At 48.2% G+C, this 16686-nt stretch overlaps 1 protein-coding gene across 1 annotated transcript; it reads right to left on the bottom strand.

The window, feature by feature from the left end:
* Positions 1-5521: 5521 nt before the first annotated feature.
* On the bottom strand, positions 5522-12521 carry KLHL33 (kelch like family member 33). Its single transcript, XM_047074735.1, has 4 exons — positions 11768-12521; positions 6461-7385; positions 6182-6349; positions 5522-6074 (listed from the first exon to the last, which is right to left on the bottom strand). Exons 1-4 carry the CDS (start codon positions 12519-12521, stop codon positions 5522-5524), a joined length of 2400 nt encoding a protein of 799 aa, XP_046930691.1.
* Positions 12522-16686: the final 4165 nt, after the last annotated feature.

The raw sequence follows: 16686 nt of genomic DNA on the forward strand, positions 1-16686 counted from the left end.
CCTGTTGTCTAAAACCTAACAAACAGGTAACTTTGGCACCTGCTCCTTGCATATTAGCAAAACACGTGTTTAAACAGACTATGTAAGTAGTCAGAGGCCATTTGGGATAGCCACATTCTAGGTATGTACCACAATAAAAAACTTACCAAAATTCACTTCAGAAGTTACCAGGGCCAGGTACTCTAGCACTTAGCATCATATCCCTTAGCACTACCTCTTGTAAGGACCTGGAAAGAGGAGTCCATGCTGTGGATTAGTGATCCTGGAGGCTGTAAACCGGGCTTGGACAATCTTACCTCTTGCTTGCTAGCCACATTTTAACAGTTGGAGAAAAACAGCTCTTAACACTTTCCTAACTCTCACTTGACAGTCCAAAGGGTTCAAATGACTTGCCCAGGTTGAAATAGCTGGTCAGAGAAGGAGCTAGGACTAGAACACCAGTCCCTTGATTCACAGTCCAGCCCTTGGCCACAGTAGCACCTGCTTCCTTTGACATGTCTTTAGCATTATTGTTGTATATATATATATATATATATATATATATATATATATATATAATGGAGTATTACTCGGCAATCAAAAAGAATGAAATCTTGCCATTTGCAACTACGTGGATGGAACTGGAGGGTATTATGCTAAGTGAAATTAGTCAGCCAGAGAAAGACAAATATCATGACTTCACTCATATGAGGACTTTAAGAGACAAAACAGATGAATGTAAGGGAAGAGAAACAAAAATAATATAAAAACCAGGAGGGGGACAAAACAGAAGAGACTCATAAATATGGAGAACAAACTGAGGGCTACTGGAGGGTTGTGGGAGGGGGGATGGGCTAAATGGGTAAGGGGCACTAAAGAATCTCTTCCTGAAATCATTGTTGCACTATATGCTAACTAATTTGGATGTAAATTTAAAAAAATAAAATGTAAAAAAAATAAAAATGCAACAGATTTTTGTGTATTGAAAAAACAAAACAAAATAAAAAAATAAAAGGATGTGGCCTTGGAAGTATCAAGGCACACTTAAGGACTACCAGAGCATACTTTTCTAAATGTGCCTAGAGTTCCTTAAGACTGTCCCAGGCTCTGGGGCTCACAACTATAACAGCACTCTGATGTTTATAGTACAGCTAGTCTTCCTGTTTTATGGATTAAGATACTGGCATTCAAAGTGATTAAGGGATTTACGATTACCAAAACAGTAATTGATTTGGGGCTCGAACCCAAGTTACTGATTCTAATTCAATATGCTTTCAAGCTGTACATTTTTTCCATCATTCTAATCACAAATACAGATGATTATATCTTGAATCATCAACTATAACAATAATACCATGAACATCTGTCTCTGAGGAAAGAAAGACTATAATCTCATGGCTAATGACATATACTATATCCCTGCATGTATGTATTTTTTTGTATTGCTAGGACCTGTGATAAATTCACACTTTTCCACTTATAGCCCCTTGATCCCAAGGGTTAGCCAGGATTTGGAATACAAATAGCCTGTGGCCCTGAAAGAGTGTTAGGACTTTCCTGACTATAGACCGAAACCATGATGCTTGTTCAAGCCAGCCACTTGATTCTTAGGTAAAGATATGTCACCTGGAAACTGCTCTCACAAAAGACTTTCCTCTTCATTATCCAGACTGTGCCACATTCCTTGGCTCTTTGCACTTTACAAATAAGGGTTTGAATTACATGATTTCTAACATCTCTTCATTCCATGATTCTATTAAATAATCTTTCTGTGCAATATTTCACTCTTCTGGTTGGACACTGTTGCTTCTACAGTCCAGACCATCTGGGTAAATAAGGATACATGGTTTTGTAGCTAGTAGGATCTTTCACCCTCCCCTGCCCCCTTTTTTTTTTCATTGTTAACCCTTTGCTGCCTTCAACTTTCCAGGTGTCCAAAGCATCATACATGTTGTGTATTTGACAGAGAAAATATTGGGACAAGAAACCAGTTACGTTTCTATTTCAGCAGTTCAAAATCACATATGAGTCAAGTGAAGAAGAAAGATAAGGGGAAAACAAGCCTAAATGGCTTCAAAGCTTTGTGTCTAGGAAAAAGGGAAATTGAGAGTGTCAACGAAGCCTGATGAGTCTGAAGTCATGATAGTGGTACATCCAAGTAGAGGTGAGGAATGCTGAAAAAAACAATAGTCTAGAACCCAGGTGAGTTATTACAACTTTAGATGGAGGTGAGCTGTCTGAAGAGGAACATAAAACAAGGTAAGAGAAGAACATGGGCAATCTATAATGAGGCACAGGAGACAAAGGACTCAGGTAGTCCAATGCATTTACTGGTACATCAGCCCACATGCTCAATCCTATTCAGTTCCTGAGTCACTCTTGAAAAGATGTGAGCAATAGTAGAAATCCCTCCCTCACTCACAAAGGAGGTTGAAAGAAGAGCGTAGAGGGAACTAGTAGGGGGAATATCTAAAACACCTTGCCTCTGGGGCGCCTGGGTGGCTCAGTTGGTTGAGCATCAGATTTTGGATCAGGTTGGTTGTGATCTTGCAGTTTGTAGGTTTGAGCCCCGCGTTGGGCTCTGTGCTGAGAAGCTCAGAGCCTGGAGCCTGCTTCAGATTCTGCATCTCTCTCTCTGTCCCTTTCCCGCTCGTGCTCTGTCTCTCAAAAATAAAGAAACGTTAAAAAAATTAATAAAAAAAAAAAAACACCTTGCCTATCATCTGATGTACCAAAGGTAAGAATCCTGGGCCTCTATACACTCACCAAACTGTAGCCTAATCCCTGGATTGCCATGATTGCCCACTCTGTGTGAATGTTTTCCAGCCTAATTCCTGTTTCTCCTTCCTCTTCTGTTCTGGGGTTGCAATACTACCTTGAATCTCAGACCACTTGGCTAGGGCCCCAACCTGTTACTTGCCCTATATCAGTCCTCTCTCACTGAAGAGTGGACTGTTGACTGGTGTCCTGCTACAAATCAGAGGCCTCCTTCTGTCTTCTCACTCTATCCCTACTTTAAAAACTAAATAATGAGGGGCACCTGAGTGGCTCAGTCGGTTGAGCATCTGGCTTTAGCTCAGGTCATGATATCACGTCCATGGGTTTGAGCCCTGCATCGGGCTCTGTGCTGACAGCTCAGAGTCTGGAGGCTGCTTTGGATTCTGCATCTCTCTCTCTCTCTGTCCCTCCTCTGCTCATGCTCTGTCTCTGTCTCTCAAAAATTTTTTTAAAAAGTTAAAAAATAAACCCTAAAAACTAAATAAGGAGAGCTAGAGACTTCTATAACTAATTACCCCCATCTGTATACTTTTGGACCCTCAAGCTGTCACCTCCACCTGGGATGGAGCCATTCCTTTGGACAATATTATTTGGTTTTTTTGATACCTGTTTGGATTGGTGAAATAAGAGAAGGCCCAGGAGAGTGTGCTCTCTGGAGCCAGGGGAGGAGAAATTTTTTAGGGTAAGAGTCAGTTTTCAAGCCAGTTGATACCTGCAGAAAGATGAAGGAGAATGAGGATGGCCTTAGATTATTTGGTGAGAAGTAGGTCATGGTGACAACGAGGCAGGGTAGTTTCAGTACTGTGGTGGAGATAGGAACCAAATTACAGGGGATTTTAAAGAACTTTTTATATTAGAGAAACTCAGACGAGAATCATTCAACAATGATGAAACCTTTATTTAAGGCTGTTTTTGCCTCCAAACCACAAAGAACATGTTCATAGAAGTTAATCTTAAAGACTGCATATTCATAGTGTCTCAGTACCTTCAATTTCCTTCTTTCCTGGTTCTTCAATTTTTCTTCCCTTTTCTCAAATACATCCTATATATCCCTCCTCATTTTCATCTATGCTCCGAAACAGAGATATAGGGGAAAAAAGAACTCAATAATGAAATCTCAAAAAAATAAAGCATGTGAACACCTCTAGGCCAGGATGAAGAAACGTAGAAAGGAGTCTCCTTTATCTCACCCTTAGGAATATGAGAATCTTTACAAACAATGGTAATAGAAAATTGACCTATACAAAGAACTGGCCCTTCTTTGCCCTGAGCTGCTCAGGGGTCAGAAATGGAAATACCAGGCAGGAAAGACTTAGAGGAGTTGTGGAGGGAGGGAATATACAATTAAGCGAAAGCTATTGTCTTCAGAAAAGCTCCAGAGTAAAAGATGGGCTGGTAACAGCAGCAGAATTCTCTAAAGAATCCTCTGGAATACTGACTTCCCCTTTGCTATAGAGACACAGGGCACGACATGACTTCTTTTCTCTGACTGGAGTGCCTTCCTCCTGCTCTGACTGGTGAGTTTCCAAGTAGTCTTCAAAATCCAACCCCAACTATACCCATTTGATGATGCCTTCCTTAACAGGAGCCTTCCCTGGGCAGAGTTCACTCCTCCAGTGTCTGGGCTGTCATACCTCTAAGTGCCTGGTGTGAGAGCGACGAGGTAAGTGTCCATACCCCTAAGTCCACTACAAAACCTGCATTAGTTTACAAGTCTACCCGCTGGTCAGGACCTCTCTGATCTTTGTATCCTTAGAGCCTCATTTAGTGCTGGCACCGAGTAGGTGATTGATCACTGTGTGGGAGAAGGGAGAAAAGAAAGAAGGGGGGAAAGAAAAGGAAGGAAGAGCAGGGTGGAAGAAGGAAGAGAGGAAGCGTCTGATTTAACTTTGCCTGGCCAAAAAAAAAAAAAGGGGGGGGGGATGGATTTTTAAAACTCTAGAGAAAAGGGAAAGAAAGGGGGATAACCACTTTTCTGAGTCTTCTCTGCCTCTTACTTTTCTCTCTGCCACTTCCTCTCACAACTTAGCAGCTCACACCATAGCTGTCCTATTGTCATTCCTGATCCTTGACTACACCCCAAAGGGAAGGAAAGAAGCCAGTCAGGCTTCTGGCTTCTTCCACCCCACCCCTCAAACCTCATGCCATCCCTTCCCCACTCCAGGCGCCTGGCTCCTTCACCTCCGCCCTCCTCATCTTCCCCACACACAGCACTCGCACCTCATCAGCTGGCACCCTGTGCAGCGCCAGGTCCAGGCAAGGACTTCCTCCTCAGAATGAAAACCCAGAGGCTCTTAGGGGCTGCAGGCTGAGGCAATGCTGGACTGAGCCTGCAAGTTACCTGAGAAAGAATATAGTTCATGGTTGGCCTTTCCACATTTTTCATCTTGATCCATGGGTCAGAATCATCATTTTTCTGACTCTCCTCTCTTGGCCCCTACACATTGGCTACTGGAGCGTCTTGACTGTCTTCCCAGCCAAATGCACTTTCCCCACCAAGAATGGTGTCAGGGTCCCTAAACCTTGTGGAGTTGTTCCTGGGCCTCCTCTCCTTCCCTTCTCCAACAGCGTTTTCCAGGAATTCTGGAGCCACCTTTTCCTCAATGAAGACCATATATACAAAAGCGGTTTGTGAGTTGTAAAACACTGTGCTGGAATAAGATGCTATCATGAATCAAGCCTTCTCTTTCTCCCCCCATAATCTCTGTCCTTCTCTCATGACGTTTCTCATCCCTTCCTCCCTCCATGCACCGCTGCTCCCCACTCACCCGGCAGGTTTGGTTTGGTGCCGTGTGGGAACCAAAGCTACGTGCTGCACAGTGGGCAGGGTCAGGATGCAGGCAGGCATCTCAGCCCGAGGCCTTGGCAGAGTTCCCAGGCAGAGCCATCGGCCCAGGCCGGGAGAATAAGCATGGATAAGGTGGGAGAGGGCGTAAGTACGGTGGCTGTAGCCCCCCAGCACCAGAAGCTCTCCCTGCAGCGCAGCCCCTGCGGCCCCCACATGGGGGGAGGGCAAGGGTGCCAGGTGAGTCCAGCTATCAGTCCTTGGTTCATAGGCCTCGAAGCTCAGCAGGTCCCCAGTCTCACCTAGCCCACCCGCGACATACAACCGTCCACCCAGAGCGGCCATGACGTGGCCAGCCCGAGGTACCCCCATAGCGCTCAGAAGCACCCCTGGCTTCTCGAGTTTGGGGTCATAGTGCAGCAATGAGGCCAGGTATTGGCCAGCCCCGCTGCAGCCACCGCTCACGTACAATCGGCCCTCCAGAACCGCAGCTGCGTGGGCAAAGCGTGGTGCTGGAAGAGCAGGTGCCGGCCTAAGGGAGAACAGGGCACACGATCAGGCAAAAATCCTCTTCAACTCTCCTCCTCCGAGTCCTCTAGGCTATCCCTGATGTCTAGAAACAGCCCCTTCCCTGCTCACCTCCAGACATTCAGCTCGGGGTGATAGGTCTCCACAGAGTTGAGGGCGACGCCACCGTTTCGGCCGCCCAGGGCATAAAGTAGTCCGTCCAGCGCCACCAGGGGAAAAAAGCTCCGAGCCTGGCACAAAGGCGCCATCTCCTCCCAGTCCTCTTGACTGGGGCCCCACCTGGACACAGCGGGACCAAAGAAGAGTGACCCCGGGCCCCCATGGCTGGCTGGGCCAACAATTCCCCCTCAGCTGCCCACCTCGGGGCCTGCTATTCCGTGGGGCCCCTACCTGAGAGTCGAAGCCAGGGTGTTGGAGTGGCTGTAGAAATCCTGTCCCCCACACACGTAGAGCTCACTTCCTGCGAGGCTCGCAGCCCCGTGCCGGAAGCGCCCCGGGGCAGGCAGGGCAGGCAGCCGCCCCCACTCCACGGTTCGCACCAGTCCCGTGCCGCAGCAGAAGGCGCGCGCCCACCACACTCCTCGCGACGGCTGTCTTATGGCCATGTCTGCTCTGAGCCCGTCCCCGCCAATCACTACCAGTGCCTGGTCAGGCTCCCTGCGCCGCTCTTGACCTGGAACGGCAGCCTCTACCAGAAGCTGATGCAGCAAGTCCGCGGTCAGGGGTGGAGGCAGCCCCGCGGCCCGCACCCTCCGCAGCTCTCTGGTGGACATGCGGCCGAAGCGAACACATCGAAGCAGGGCCTTGGCCTCTGACTCCTGGGTCTCAGGGTTGGCAGCTAACCAACGCCACGCAGCCATGAAGGCCTCGAACTCCTCTTGCACGTGTAGTTCGTCGCTATCCAGGAGCTCAGCCAGGCAGGCAGCCGGTAGAGAAGGGAAAGTGGGGCACAAAGCCACAGCAGGCAGGTGGGTGAGGAGGTAGTGATGGGCTTTGCTCCAGAGCCTCTCTAAGCCCGGGGCTTCTGCTATGGGGAACAGGGCCAGGCAACGTGCGGGGCTGAGGCCCCGAGCCAAGGCTCTCTGGCACAGAGCAAGGCAGGAAGAGCTCTGGTACTGGAGAGCAGCCTGGGCAGCTCTCAGCAGTCCTGGCCACCTTGCCCGCACAACCCCGGAGTAGGCGAAGGAGACGAGGAGTCGCAGGTCCTGGGCAGAGATAGTGTGCAGAGACACCTCTGTGCCCTGGGATTCCCTCATCCCGCTCAGGAGCATGGCACCAAAGAACTCGCTGCCACAGGCCAGGGCTGCTCGGTGCACTGCAAGGAGAAGCAGAGGGGAATCCAGAGTGTTGCTGATTGCCAGGCACCCTGCTGACTTCACGTCCCCGACTTTGGGCCAACCACCCAAGGCCACAGGCTAAACCATGATGTGCATCAGAATACCGTGCGGTGCTTGTTAAACTGCGGGTTTCAGGGACCCACCCCCAGAGATTCTGATTCAGTAGGTCTGGATGGAGACCCTAGGAATTTGTATTTCAACATTTTCAAGCACCCTGCATGATTCTCATGTTGGTGGCCTGAAGACACTGTGATAAACATTGCTTTAGTTTTTTGATCCAGGTCAATTAGAAAAAGAGTCTTGATTGATCAAATTGAGTAGATGCTATAGACAGCTTTTGCTAAAAGGGGGCACAAAATAAACTGCAAAGACCAATGGTGCAAATTACATAGGTCTCTATCATGCACACACAAAAAAGTTCTTTCCTTTACAATTGTAAGAGCCACTGACATCAGCCAGGATTTTACTTAGAAAATGGTACCACACGGGGTGTTTGGGTGGCTCAGTCAGTTAAGCGCCCCACTTTGGCTCAGGTCATGATCTCACAGTTCATGGGTTCGAGCCCTGCATCAGGCTCTGTGCTGACAGCTCAGAGCTTGAAGTCTGCTTCAGATTCTGGGTCTCCCTCTCTCTCTGGCTCTCCCCTACTCATGCTGTCTCTGTCTCTCAAAAATAAATAAATGTTAAAAATTTTGCTTAAAAAAAAAATGGTACCACACTTACGAATCTCTGTGACCTAACCTAATCTAACGGCCGTCTCCCACTTAAGATTTCCCATGTGCAGCTTTTCTCTGCACACCCCATCTTCATCTCAGTACATTTCAGGTAATCGTGACATTTTAAGCTGGAAACCTTCAAAATCATCCAGTTCGATTGCTCCTTTTAACAGAAGGAAACTGAAAGAGAGGAAGTGATTTATTTTCTATTCCATGTAATGGCTGCCTGAGCAGATCTTCACCCCCCAACGCCACTGATGTCAGGCTGCAGTGAGCATACTTGTGTATTGGTACCCTTCTTACCTGCATGGCCCTCACGCCACTGAAACTATTCTGTTACCGGATGCTATTAAATATAAATGTAAATAAATGCTTTCTAATGTAATGCAATTTGAGATACTTGGCATCAGGTATGGAGTATTCTGACTAAACTGTTGAACCTAAATCTAATTGAACCCTTAGATCTAAATTCAAATTTATAGGAAATTGAGAAGCTAAAGGAACAAGCTAAACAAAACCATAATGGAAAACACACACAAATCTAGAAAATGGAGCATTCTATAAGATAACTAATCTTATTTCTTCAGTAAGTCAAGTCATAAAAAAGGAGAGGACTGTACAAGAGTAAAGGAAGCTTAAAAGACATGTATCTGAGTACAGCATAGTCCTTGATTGACTCCTGGGTTGGATAAGCCAGCTCTACAAGACATTTTTTGGACAAGTGGGAAAATTTCAACTTGGACGAGGTGATACTAAGGAATTATTGTTAATTTTGTTAGACATGAGTAAGGTATTGTGGTTATATGTCCTCTTTTAAAGAGACATGTACCCAAGTATTTGTAAGGGAAATGTCACAGATTTACTTTAAACTTCAGTGATAAGTAAAATAAAGAGATGACACAAATATCATAAAATGTTAATTGTTAAGACTGAGATATGGATGTTTGAGTGTTCATGTTAATATTTTCTTGGGGCGCCTGGGTGGCTCAGTCAGTGAAGCATCCGACTCTTGATTTCAGCTCAGGTCATGATCTCACAGTTTGTGGGTTTGAGCCTTGCATTGCAGAGTCTGCTTGGGATTTTCTCTCTCTCTCCCTCTCTCTCTCTCTCTCTCTCTGCTACTCCTCTGCTTGTGTTCTCTCTCGCTCTCTCAAAATAAATAAACTTAAAAAATATTTTCTTAATTTGCTATGTGTTTGAAATGCTTCATAATAAAAAAGGGAGAAAATGCTGCCAGAAGTCCTCTTAGGCAGGTACCAGGGCCAAACACCCAGTGAAGCTATGAACATGAGGCTGCTTTGACCGACTGTGGCACGTTTGCCTCTCTCAAAGGACATGTGATGTTAATGTGGCTTTCCATAGTCTTTTTAAAAAAAATCTTAAATGTTTATTTATTTTTGAGAGAGAGCAGGGGAGGGGCAGAGAAAGAGGGAGACAGAGTATCTGAAGCAGGTTTTGTGTTGAGAGCAGAAAGCCCAATGTAGGGCTTGAACTGACAAACCATAAGATCATGACCTGAGCTGAAGTCAGATGCTTAACCCCCTGAGTCATCCAGGTGCTCCTCCATTGTCATTTTAATCAGCAGGTAGTGCCTACATGCTTCCCAAATAGTAACTATCAGTGACAGTTTTCAGATACATATTGCCTGAGAAAACCTGCATTCCTTGAAGCAGGTAAGCCATTTCATTTTCCATGTAATCAACCAACCTATAGCTCAGAGTCACTGTGAAAGGGTCACAACTACTTACATTCTCCCTCCTCCTCATCATTATTCCCTAGAATTTTAAGAGACAGGTTTCCACCATTACGTTGGAATGTTTCTTAGGAAAATGAAAGCAAGGATAGAAGTATGTTTAAATTTGAAACCCTAGTGAGAATTTTATAACTATGAAATTTTATTTTATCTATTTTTTAAATAATTTATTATTGTTTATTTATTTTTGAGACGGACAGAGTGTGAGCAGGGGAGGGGCAGAGAGAGAGGGAGACATAGAATCCGAAGCAGGCTCCAGGCTTGGAGCTGTCAGCACAGAGCTTGATGTGGGGCTCGAACTCACCACGAGATCATGACTTGAGCCAAAGTCGGATGCTTAACCGACTGAGCCACCCAAGCGCCCTATAACTATGAAATTTTAAATCCCCCCTCCATCTACTACTATCAGAAATAATAACAAACACTTTAGAGACCTGCTATGGATTGAATGTTTATGTCTTCCTCCCTCCTTCCTGTGTTGAAGCCCTACTCCCCAGTGTGGTGATATTTGCAGGTGGAGCCTTTGGGAGGTAATTAGGTATGAGAGTAGAACCCTCCTGAATGGAATTACTGCCCTATATAAGAGATATGACTGAGATAATCTCTCCCTCCACCAAGTGAAGAGGATACAGTGAGAAGGCGGCCCTCTGCAAGCCAGGAAGAGAGTCCTAATCATAACCTGACCATACCAGAACCCTGATCTTGGACTTCCAGGCTTCAGAACTGTAAGAAATAAATTTCATCACTGGGTTCTACTCCTGAAACCAATACTACACTGTATGTTAACTAGCTTGAATTTAAATAAATACATTTTTCTAAAAAAGAAATAAATTTCTGTTGTCAAGCCACCCAGTCTATGGTATTTTTGTTAATGCAGTTCAAGTTAAGACAGGATGCTTTTTCATCTGGGGGTCCCAGAAACACTGTGGGTTCCAGTCATTCTAATGAGCAGTAGCTATGTGACTTTGGACATGTCTTGAAGTCTGATTTCTTTGTCAATAAAGTATAAAAGCTGAACTAGATACTCTCTAAAGCAATACCTTTTAATTTAACATTTTTATGTGCCTGCATTCCAACTCCATTTGTCGGATCCTGTGTCTTTGGTTTGGTTGCACAGGAGGCAATGCATGGCCTAGTGAAAACAGACTGGGCTTATATCCTGGTTCTCACCAGTTAACATTTCTGAGTTTAATGTTCTTTCCTTACACCTAGGGATAGTGGCATCCACCTCACTAGTTTTCAGCGAGAATGCAAAGACATGGCATGTGTAAAAATTCCTGAACCCCAGTACTTCACTCAGTACTGACAGAATCTGAATAACACTCAACTTATTCAACCCTCCTTAGCTTTCCTAGTGATGAGCCTAGTTAACTTCAAAGTGCCAGGTCCTGGTAGCTTTAAGATTATGGCAAAACAAAACCAGACCTTGCTCGTTAGCTGTAGAACCCGTATCTACCATGGAGTCAAGGACACTTAGGTGAGAGGACACACTGTGAGTTATTCCACCATATTCATCTGGCTTTCCTGTGTCCTAAATAGAAGATGCCAAGAAGGGCCTTTGGTTAATTCCTGTTTAAGTCAATCACTTTCTACTTGTTCCCCTGGCTTAGACTGTACTCATGACACCAGCCAACTGGCTGGAAATTCTTTGGTACTGGCCACAGGGAAAGCCACAGGTTGAAGGGTCAGCTTAAGTCTGCCTGGTGCTCCTGGGTAAACAACTCAACTGCTCATGCCTTGCTCTCAGTGGGTCAGGAAAGGCACCAAAGGCCAACCCCAAGGAAATTCTGACTGCAGCTGGGATCAAAACCACAATGGAAGGGATCAAACCACCTGCAGCTTGCACACACATAAATGAACCTGCAGTAATGTAATGCCAAAAGGCCCTCACCCCGCAGCCTGCAGCCGCCTGCCTCCAGCTCCAGGTCACACCCGATGCCCTCTTGGTATAGGAGCTCGATGCTCCGCAGGTTCTCCCTCAGCTCCTCTGCCTGGCTGGGCTGCTTTTCATCTTCCCTGGCGCTTCCAGCCCCTTTGCATCTCCACTGGGCCACGGCCTTCACCCGGGGCGCTCCCAGGGCCTCTGCCACGACCAGCACATCTCCCGGCCGTGCAGGGCCCAGCAACCCCTCATAGGCAAATGTCAGTACGGCCTCCCAGGCCCCGGCGGCCACGTCCAGGCTGAGGGGGGGTCGTGGACCTCTGCCACCCAGCAGCCTGTCACGGAAGAGGCTGCTAATTGCAGCCAAGATTACCCGATGCACCCCATATACTCGCCCCTCAACTGACACCTCTTCGTCCAACAACAACCTCTGCTCCCGCAGCCGCTGTGCCTCCGCGAAAAACTGGCTGGGATGCTCCTCGCTGCGCAGCTCCTCGGGCTCTGCCGCGTCTTGTTCGTCTTGGTCGTCTTCCTCCTCTTCTTCCTCAAGGGACAAGACTGGAGAGGGAAGGCTCCCTGGGGCCATGGGCCTGGGGACAGGCTCTTCCAAAGGAAAGGGGGGCAAACTGGGATCCTCATCTGGGGAAGGTGGCCAGGAGGGGGTTCTCCGGTCGGGCAAAGGTAGGTCAAGGCGATCCTTCTGGGCGGAAGCAGAGACGCTCCCAGGGTCCGAAGGACGATGTGAGGAGTCCGAGACGCTCATCGTCCAGGTTCGCTGTTTTGCTACAGGTGAACAGAGGGAAGGGGTGGGGGGTTCAGAGCTGGACCCACAGAGGCCGGAGGAACCCCTATCTCCAGCCCGGCGACATGGCAGTCCCTCTCCCTACTTCAAAGCCCACTCCCCACCCCCTTCCCAAGGCTCGAGCAGCTAGGCTATACTGCCCAACACTGGGGTTCACGAAGAGCACCGAAGCGTGCCAGAAGCATGTGTACCGATCCAGTACCCGGGACCGTATGCCACCCGGCCTGCCCCCGTCCCACCCGGATAGTCACCCTCCCTAGACACCAGCGCTCCTCCTGGCTCTCCCTTGAACCTTCTCCGCTTCGCTTTGGCCCCTGTGACAGAGGAAACTTGCCCCTCAATCGGGTCAGCGGCCCCACCCGACTAATTATAGCCGGCGCTGACCGGCTAGGGGGCTGGGCTCCGGGAGCCCAGACTCTGACACCCAATCCCCCGGGCTCCGTCCCGAGATGACCTCCTCCCCCCTTCCACCTGTAGGTCACGTCCTTGTGCTGAGCGAGGCAAATTCAGAAGCCAGGGAGGATGTAGGGATCGGGTGGAGTGCGCCAGGCCGGAAAGGCTGCGTTCACAAGACGGGTCTGGGGGAGCGGGGGGGAGGGAGAAGAGAGTCTGGACTGCGCAGACCCTCCGGAACGTAGGGCCAGAAGAGGGAAGGGTGTGTTTGGAGTCAGTTCTAGGCTTTGACTGTTGGTTTTTCTGTGCACGATAAAGCTACCGACCCTGGAGCGAACAATACCTACATGAAATGCACACATAACGCAGCTGAGTCCACCGAGGGCGAGCGGGAAGGGGAAGGGATCAGGGCTACGTACCGTAGGTAATCCACCCCCGGCTCGGTAATCCACCCCCGGTTCGGAATTTCCTCCCTGTCCCCAGGTGGGGTCGGTGGTGAGCTAGAAAGGCCCAACCCTGTGTGTTCAGGAATTCTGGAGGAGTCTAACCCTCACGTAGATCTCTGGGATGAGGACGGATCAGTGGAAAGTGGGGTGACCGAGGCTGCGGGGACCAAAATCCTGGACTGGATGGGCCGGGGCGGGGGCGGGGGTGGGGGGCGAGTAAGCACTCTCACTTAGGTAGGACACCAACAGCCACTCCCTCTGCCCAGGATAACACCTCTTTCCTATCCTGAGACACACCCCGCCCCAAATCCGGGCATTTTTCGCTGCATTTCTAGGTATCCTCGTGGGGGAAGAAAGGGAATGGGACAGCGATGCCACTTCCCTCCCCTCTCCTGGTAAGGTGGGACAGGCCCAGGGGGCTGCTGGGGGTGGATTCTCTGGCCTATAAAAAGATTGGTCCACTCTGGATAGATTGGCCCGACAAGCTGACTTAACCGGGGAGCAAACGATTATTCCTTAGGACTCTGTGAGAGGGTGGTGTTCACGTGAGGGAGGGGTGAGACTTGACCGGCTCCTCTTTCCTCTCCCCTCAGGTGGCACGCACTTCCTTATTTCGCGCAGCCTGAGTCCAAAGCTTGGCGTTTCCATCAGGATCATCTTCACTTTCGCCAATGCCTTAGTCATGGCTGTGCACACGGTGGGCTTCACAGAAGTCCTTTCAAACCTGCTCAGGACAATGCCCATCCCCTCCCTTGATATGCCCTTTTCCCAAGTTGGCTCACCACCAGCCTGCACTTTTTGTGACTCCAGCCTGGGCAAGTCATTTTACTGAGGGCTGATGCGGGGGTGGGAGGGAGGGGAGTGTGGGTGATGGGTATTGAAGAGGGCATCTTTTGGGATGAGCACTGGGTGTTGTATGGAAACCAATTTGACAATAAATTTCATATATTAAAAAAAAAAAATGAATCAGATGGGGGAGCCTGGGTGGTTCAGTGGGTTGAGTGTCCCACTTCGGCTCAGGTCATGAGCTCACACTCCTGAGTTTCCGCCCGGTATTGGCTCTGTGCTGATAGCTCAGAGCCTGGAGCCTGCTTCAGATTCTGTGTCTCCCTCTCTCTCTGCCCTCCCCTTGCTCAAGCTCTCTGTAAAATGAATAAATGTTAATAATGTTTTTTTTTTTTAAATCAGATGGAAGCATCAAATCAGTCAATAAAGTCTCTCTGACCCACTACCTCTATGTTCTGCCCTTCCAGGAGCATGGGTGCAGCTGCCTAAGGTGGATCCAGAAAATGAGTTGTTTGGTGGGCATGGTGACCATGACCGTCCCTCTATGCCTGGCAATGGCTAGTGTGGAATGGATGTCTAAGGCAGGGGGCAGGGAGTCAAGGTAGGGGTAAGAACTTTGGGGATGGGGGAGAGAGCTGGACATATCTGGAAGAGGCCAGCGTGGGGAGATGTGGAAGTGTGTGTGTGTGTGTGTGTGTGTGTGTGTGTATACGCACACGCGCATGTGTGTGCACACACGCTCCTGCTGGCAGAGCAGATTCTCAGGGACCCAACCTGAAACTGGACAAATTTGCTGGAACAGACTCCATACACCAACTCTTTAAGGGAAAAACAAGGACGTATTCTAGAGATCTGTTGGGACAAGCACTAGACAAGACTACCAGAGGAGAAATGCCATTTCCTGCTCCCAGATAGTTACAATCTTGAGAGCCATCCCTCTGGCAAGGGAAGGGACACTTTGTAGTTTGCGGCAAGAAGGAAAAGGACACCCATTTACCCTTTTAGCTAGACTCTGTTATGGGAAGAGGCTCATGGGAAAGGGAACTGGAGGATGGGAAAGGAGAGTGAGGAGGAGGAGGAGTTATTCCTCCCCTTACATTTATACTTCTCCTCCTCCTCTCTCCCATAGTATTCCCAGCCCAAATGATCTTAATGGTCTTCCTGATCCTCTCTTTTATCAACCATCTGCCACAAACCTCCCATTCCTCCCCAGAAACCCCAGCCTACAAGCCACCTGTTTCTTTAGGTGAACTCAATGGGAAGCTGGCTGAGAAATGTATTAAGGGGAAGGGAAGGCATGCCTCTGAATGTCACCTCCCCTTGGAGCAGGGTACATCATTAGCCCAAGCCTCCTCAGAAAAGACATACATTCTGTATGACATTTGCAAGTTGACCATCACACTCAGAAACCTATAAGTCCCTGGGCTGGCCAGTTTACAATCTTGCCTTATTTGTCCCAGCCTAACCTAAGTCACTGACACTAAACTGGGTAAAGGGGTAACGATCTTGGCTGAATGAAGGCAAGCTAGGAGGTGCCCCTCAAAAACTTAATTTTTCTCTGTTCTTTTACATAAATAGTATTTTCTTTGAAAATATGGTCCCCTGGCGGTGAGGTCCAGAGGGTAGTTGCTTTGGCATGTTTTCCATCTTCTCCTCAGCCACTGGGGTACTCACAGAGACCAGGATCTCTGGAGACCTCAAGGTGAGAACCATGTTCAGGCACGGAGCACACTTGTTATCTCCCCACCTTGTCTTGCCACTAATGGTTCAACTTCTGTTTCCGGGACCCTGCTACAGCTATCCTTGCCTTCCTGTGGACATACTTTCCTACCTGTGCATTTCTGCCACAATTGGCAAGGCCCTCTACTCCAGCCTTCTGTGCAGAATGACCTAGAGCCCTGGTTTCTGCCTGAGGGCCTAGGGCATAGGTAATGAAATGGTAAGAGGCTTCACCAATCACATCAAGAGTAGATTACACATAGGTAATCTCACATCTCACCTTCCTTCACCATTTCTCCCCATCCCTCATTTCACTGACAAATTGTATGATGTTCTTTGGTTATCAAATTTGGTATTTCCACCCCCCCTCCCCCAACTTACACACAAACTTCCATTCCCCTCTTTGGCACTGGTGGTACCTAGATAGTCCTACTGCTTTGGGATGGGGTTCTCTCCCCACAAAGAATGTGTGTTCCCAATCTCATTTCCAGGCTCCTGTATGACTGGAGATGCTCTAGGAAATAGGACTGGCATGGGTGTGCGGAATGGGAGCTGCCTGGGGCCAGAGTGTCAATATAGCTAGGATTTCTGCAGTTGTCAAGGGCAAGGGTCTTGCCTGTATGGGCTCCCTAATCACTACTAGGTGAGTGAACAGAGGGGCAAGATCAGTGAGATAAACTTTACCTAGCCCATTGTCTGGCATAGAGGAGATGCTCAAAAACCAATAATGATTCATGTGGGTGGGGTAAAACCTTCAAAGAATAGGATAAAACTTAATATGC

The sequence above is a fragment of the Lynx rufus genome, unplaced genomic scaffold (assembly GCF_022079265.1).
Source record: "Lynx rufus isolate CCGP_SWC_20201006 ecotype Redwood Valley unplaced genomic scaffold, mLynRuf1.p SCAF_13, whole genome shotgun sequence".
NCBI lineage: Eukaryota > Metazoa > Chordata > Mammalia > Carnivora > Felidae > Lynx > Lynx rufus.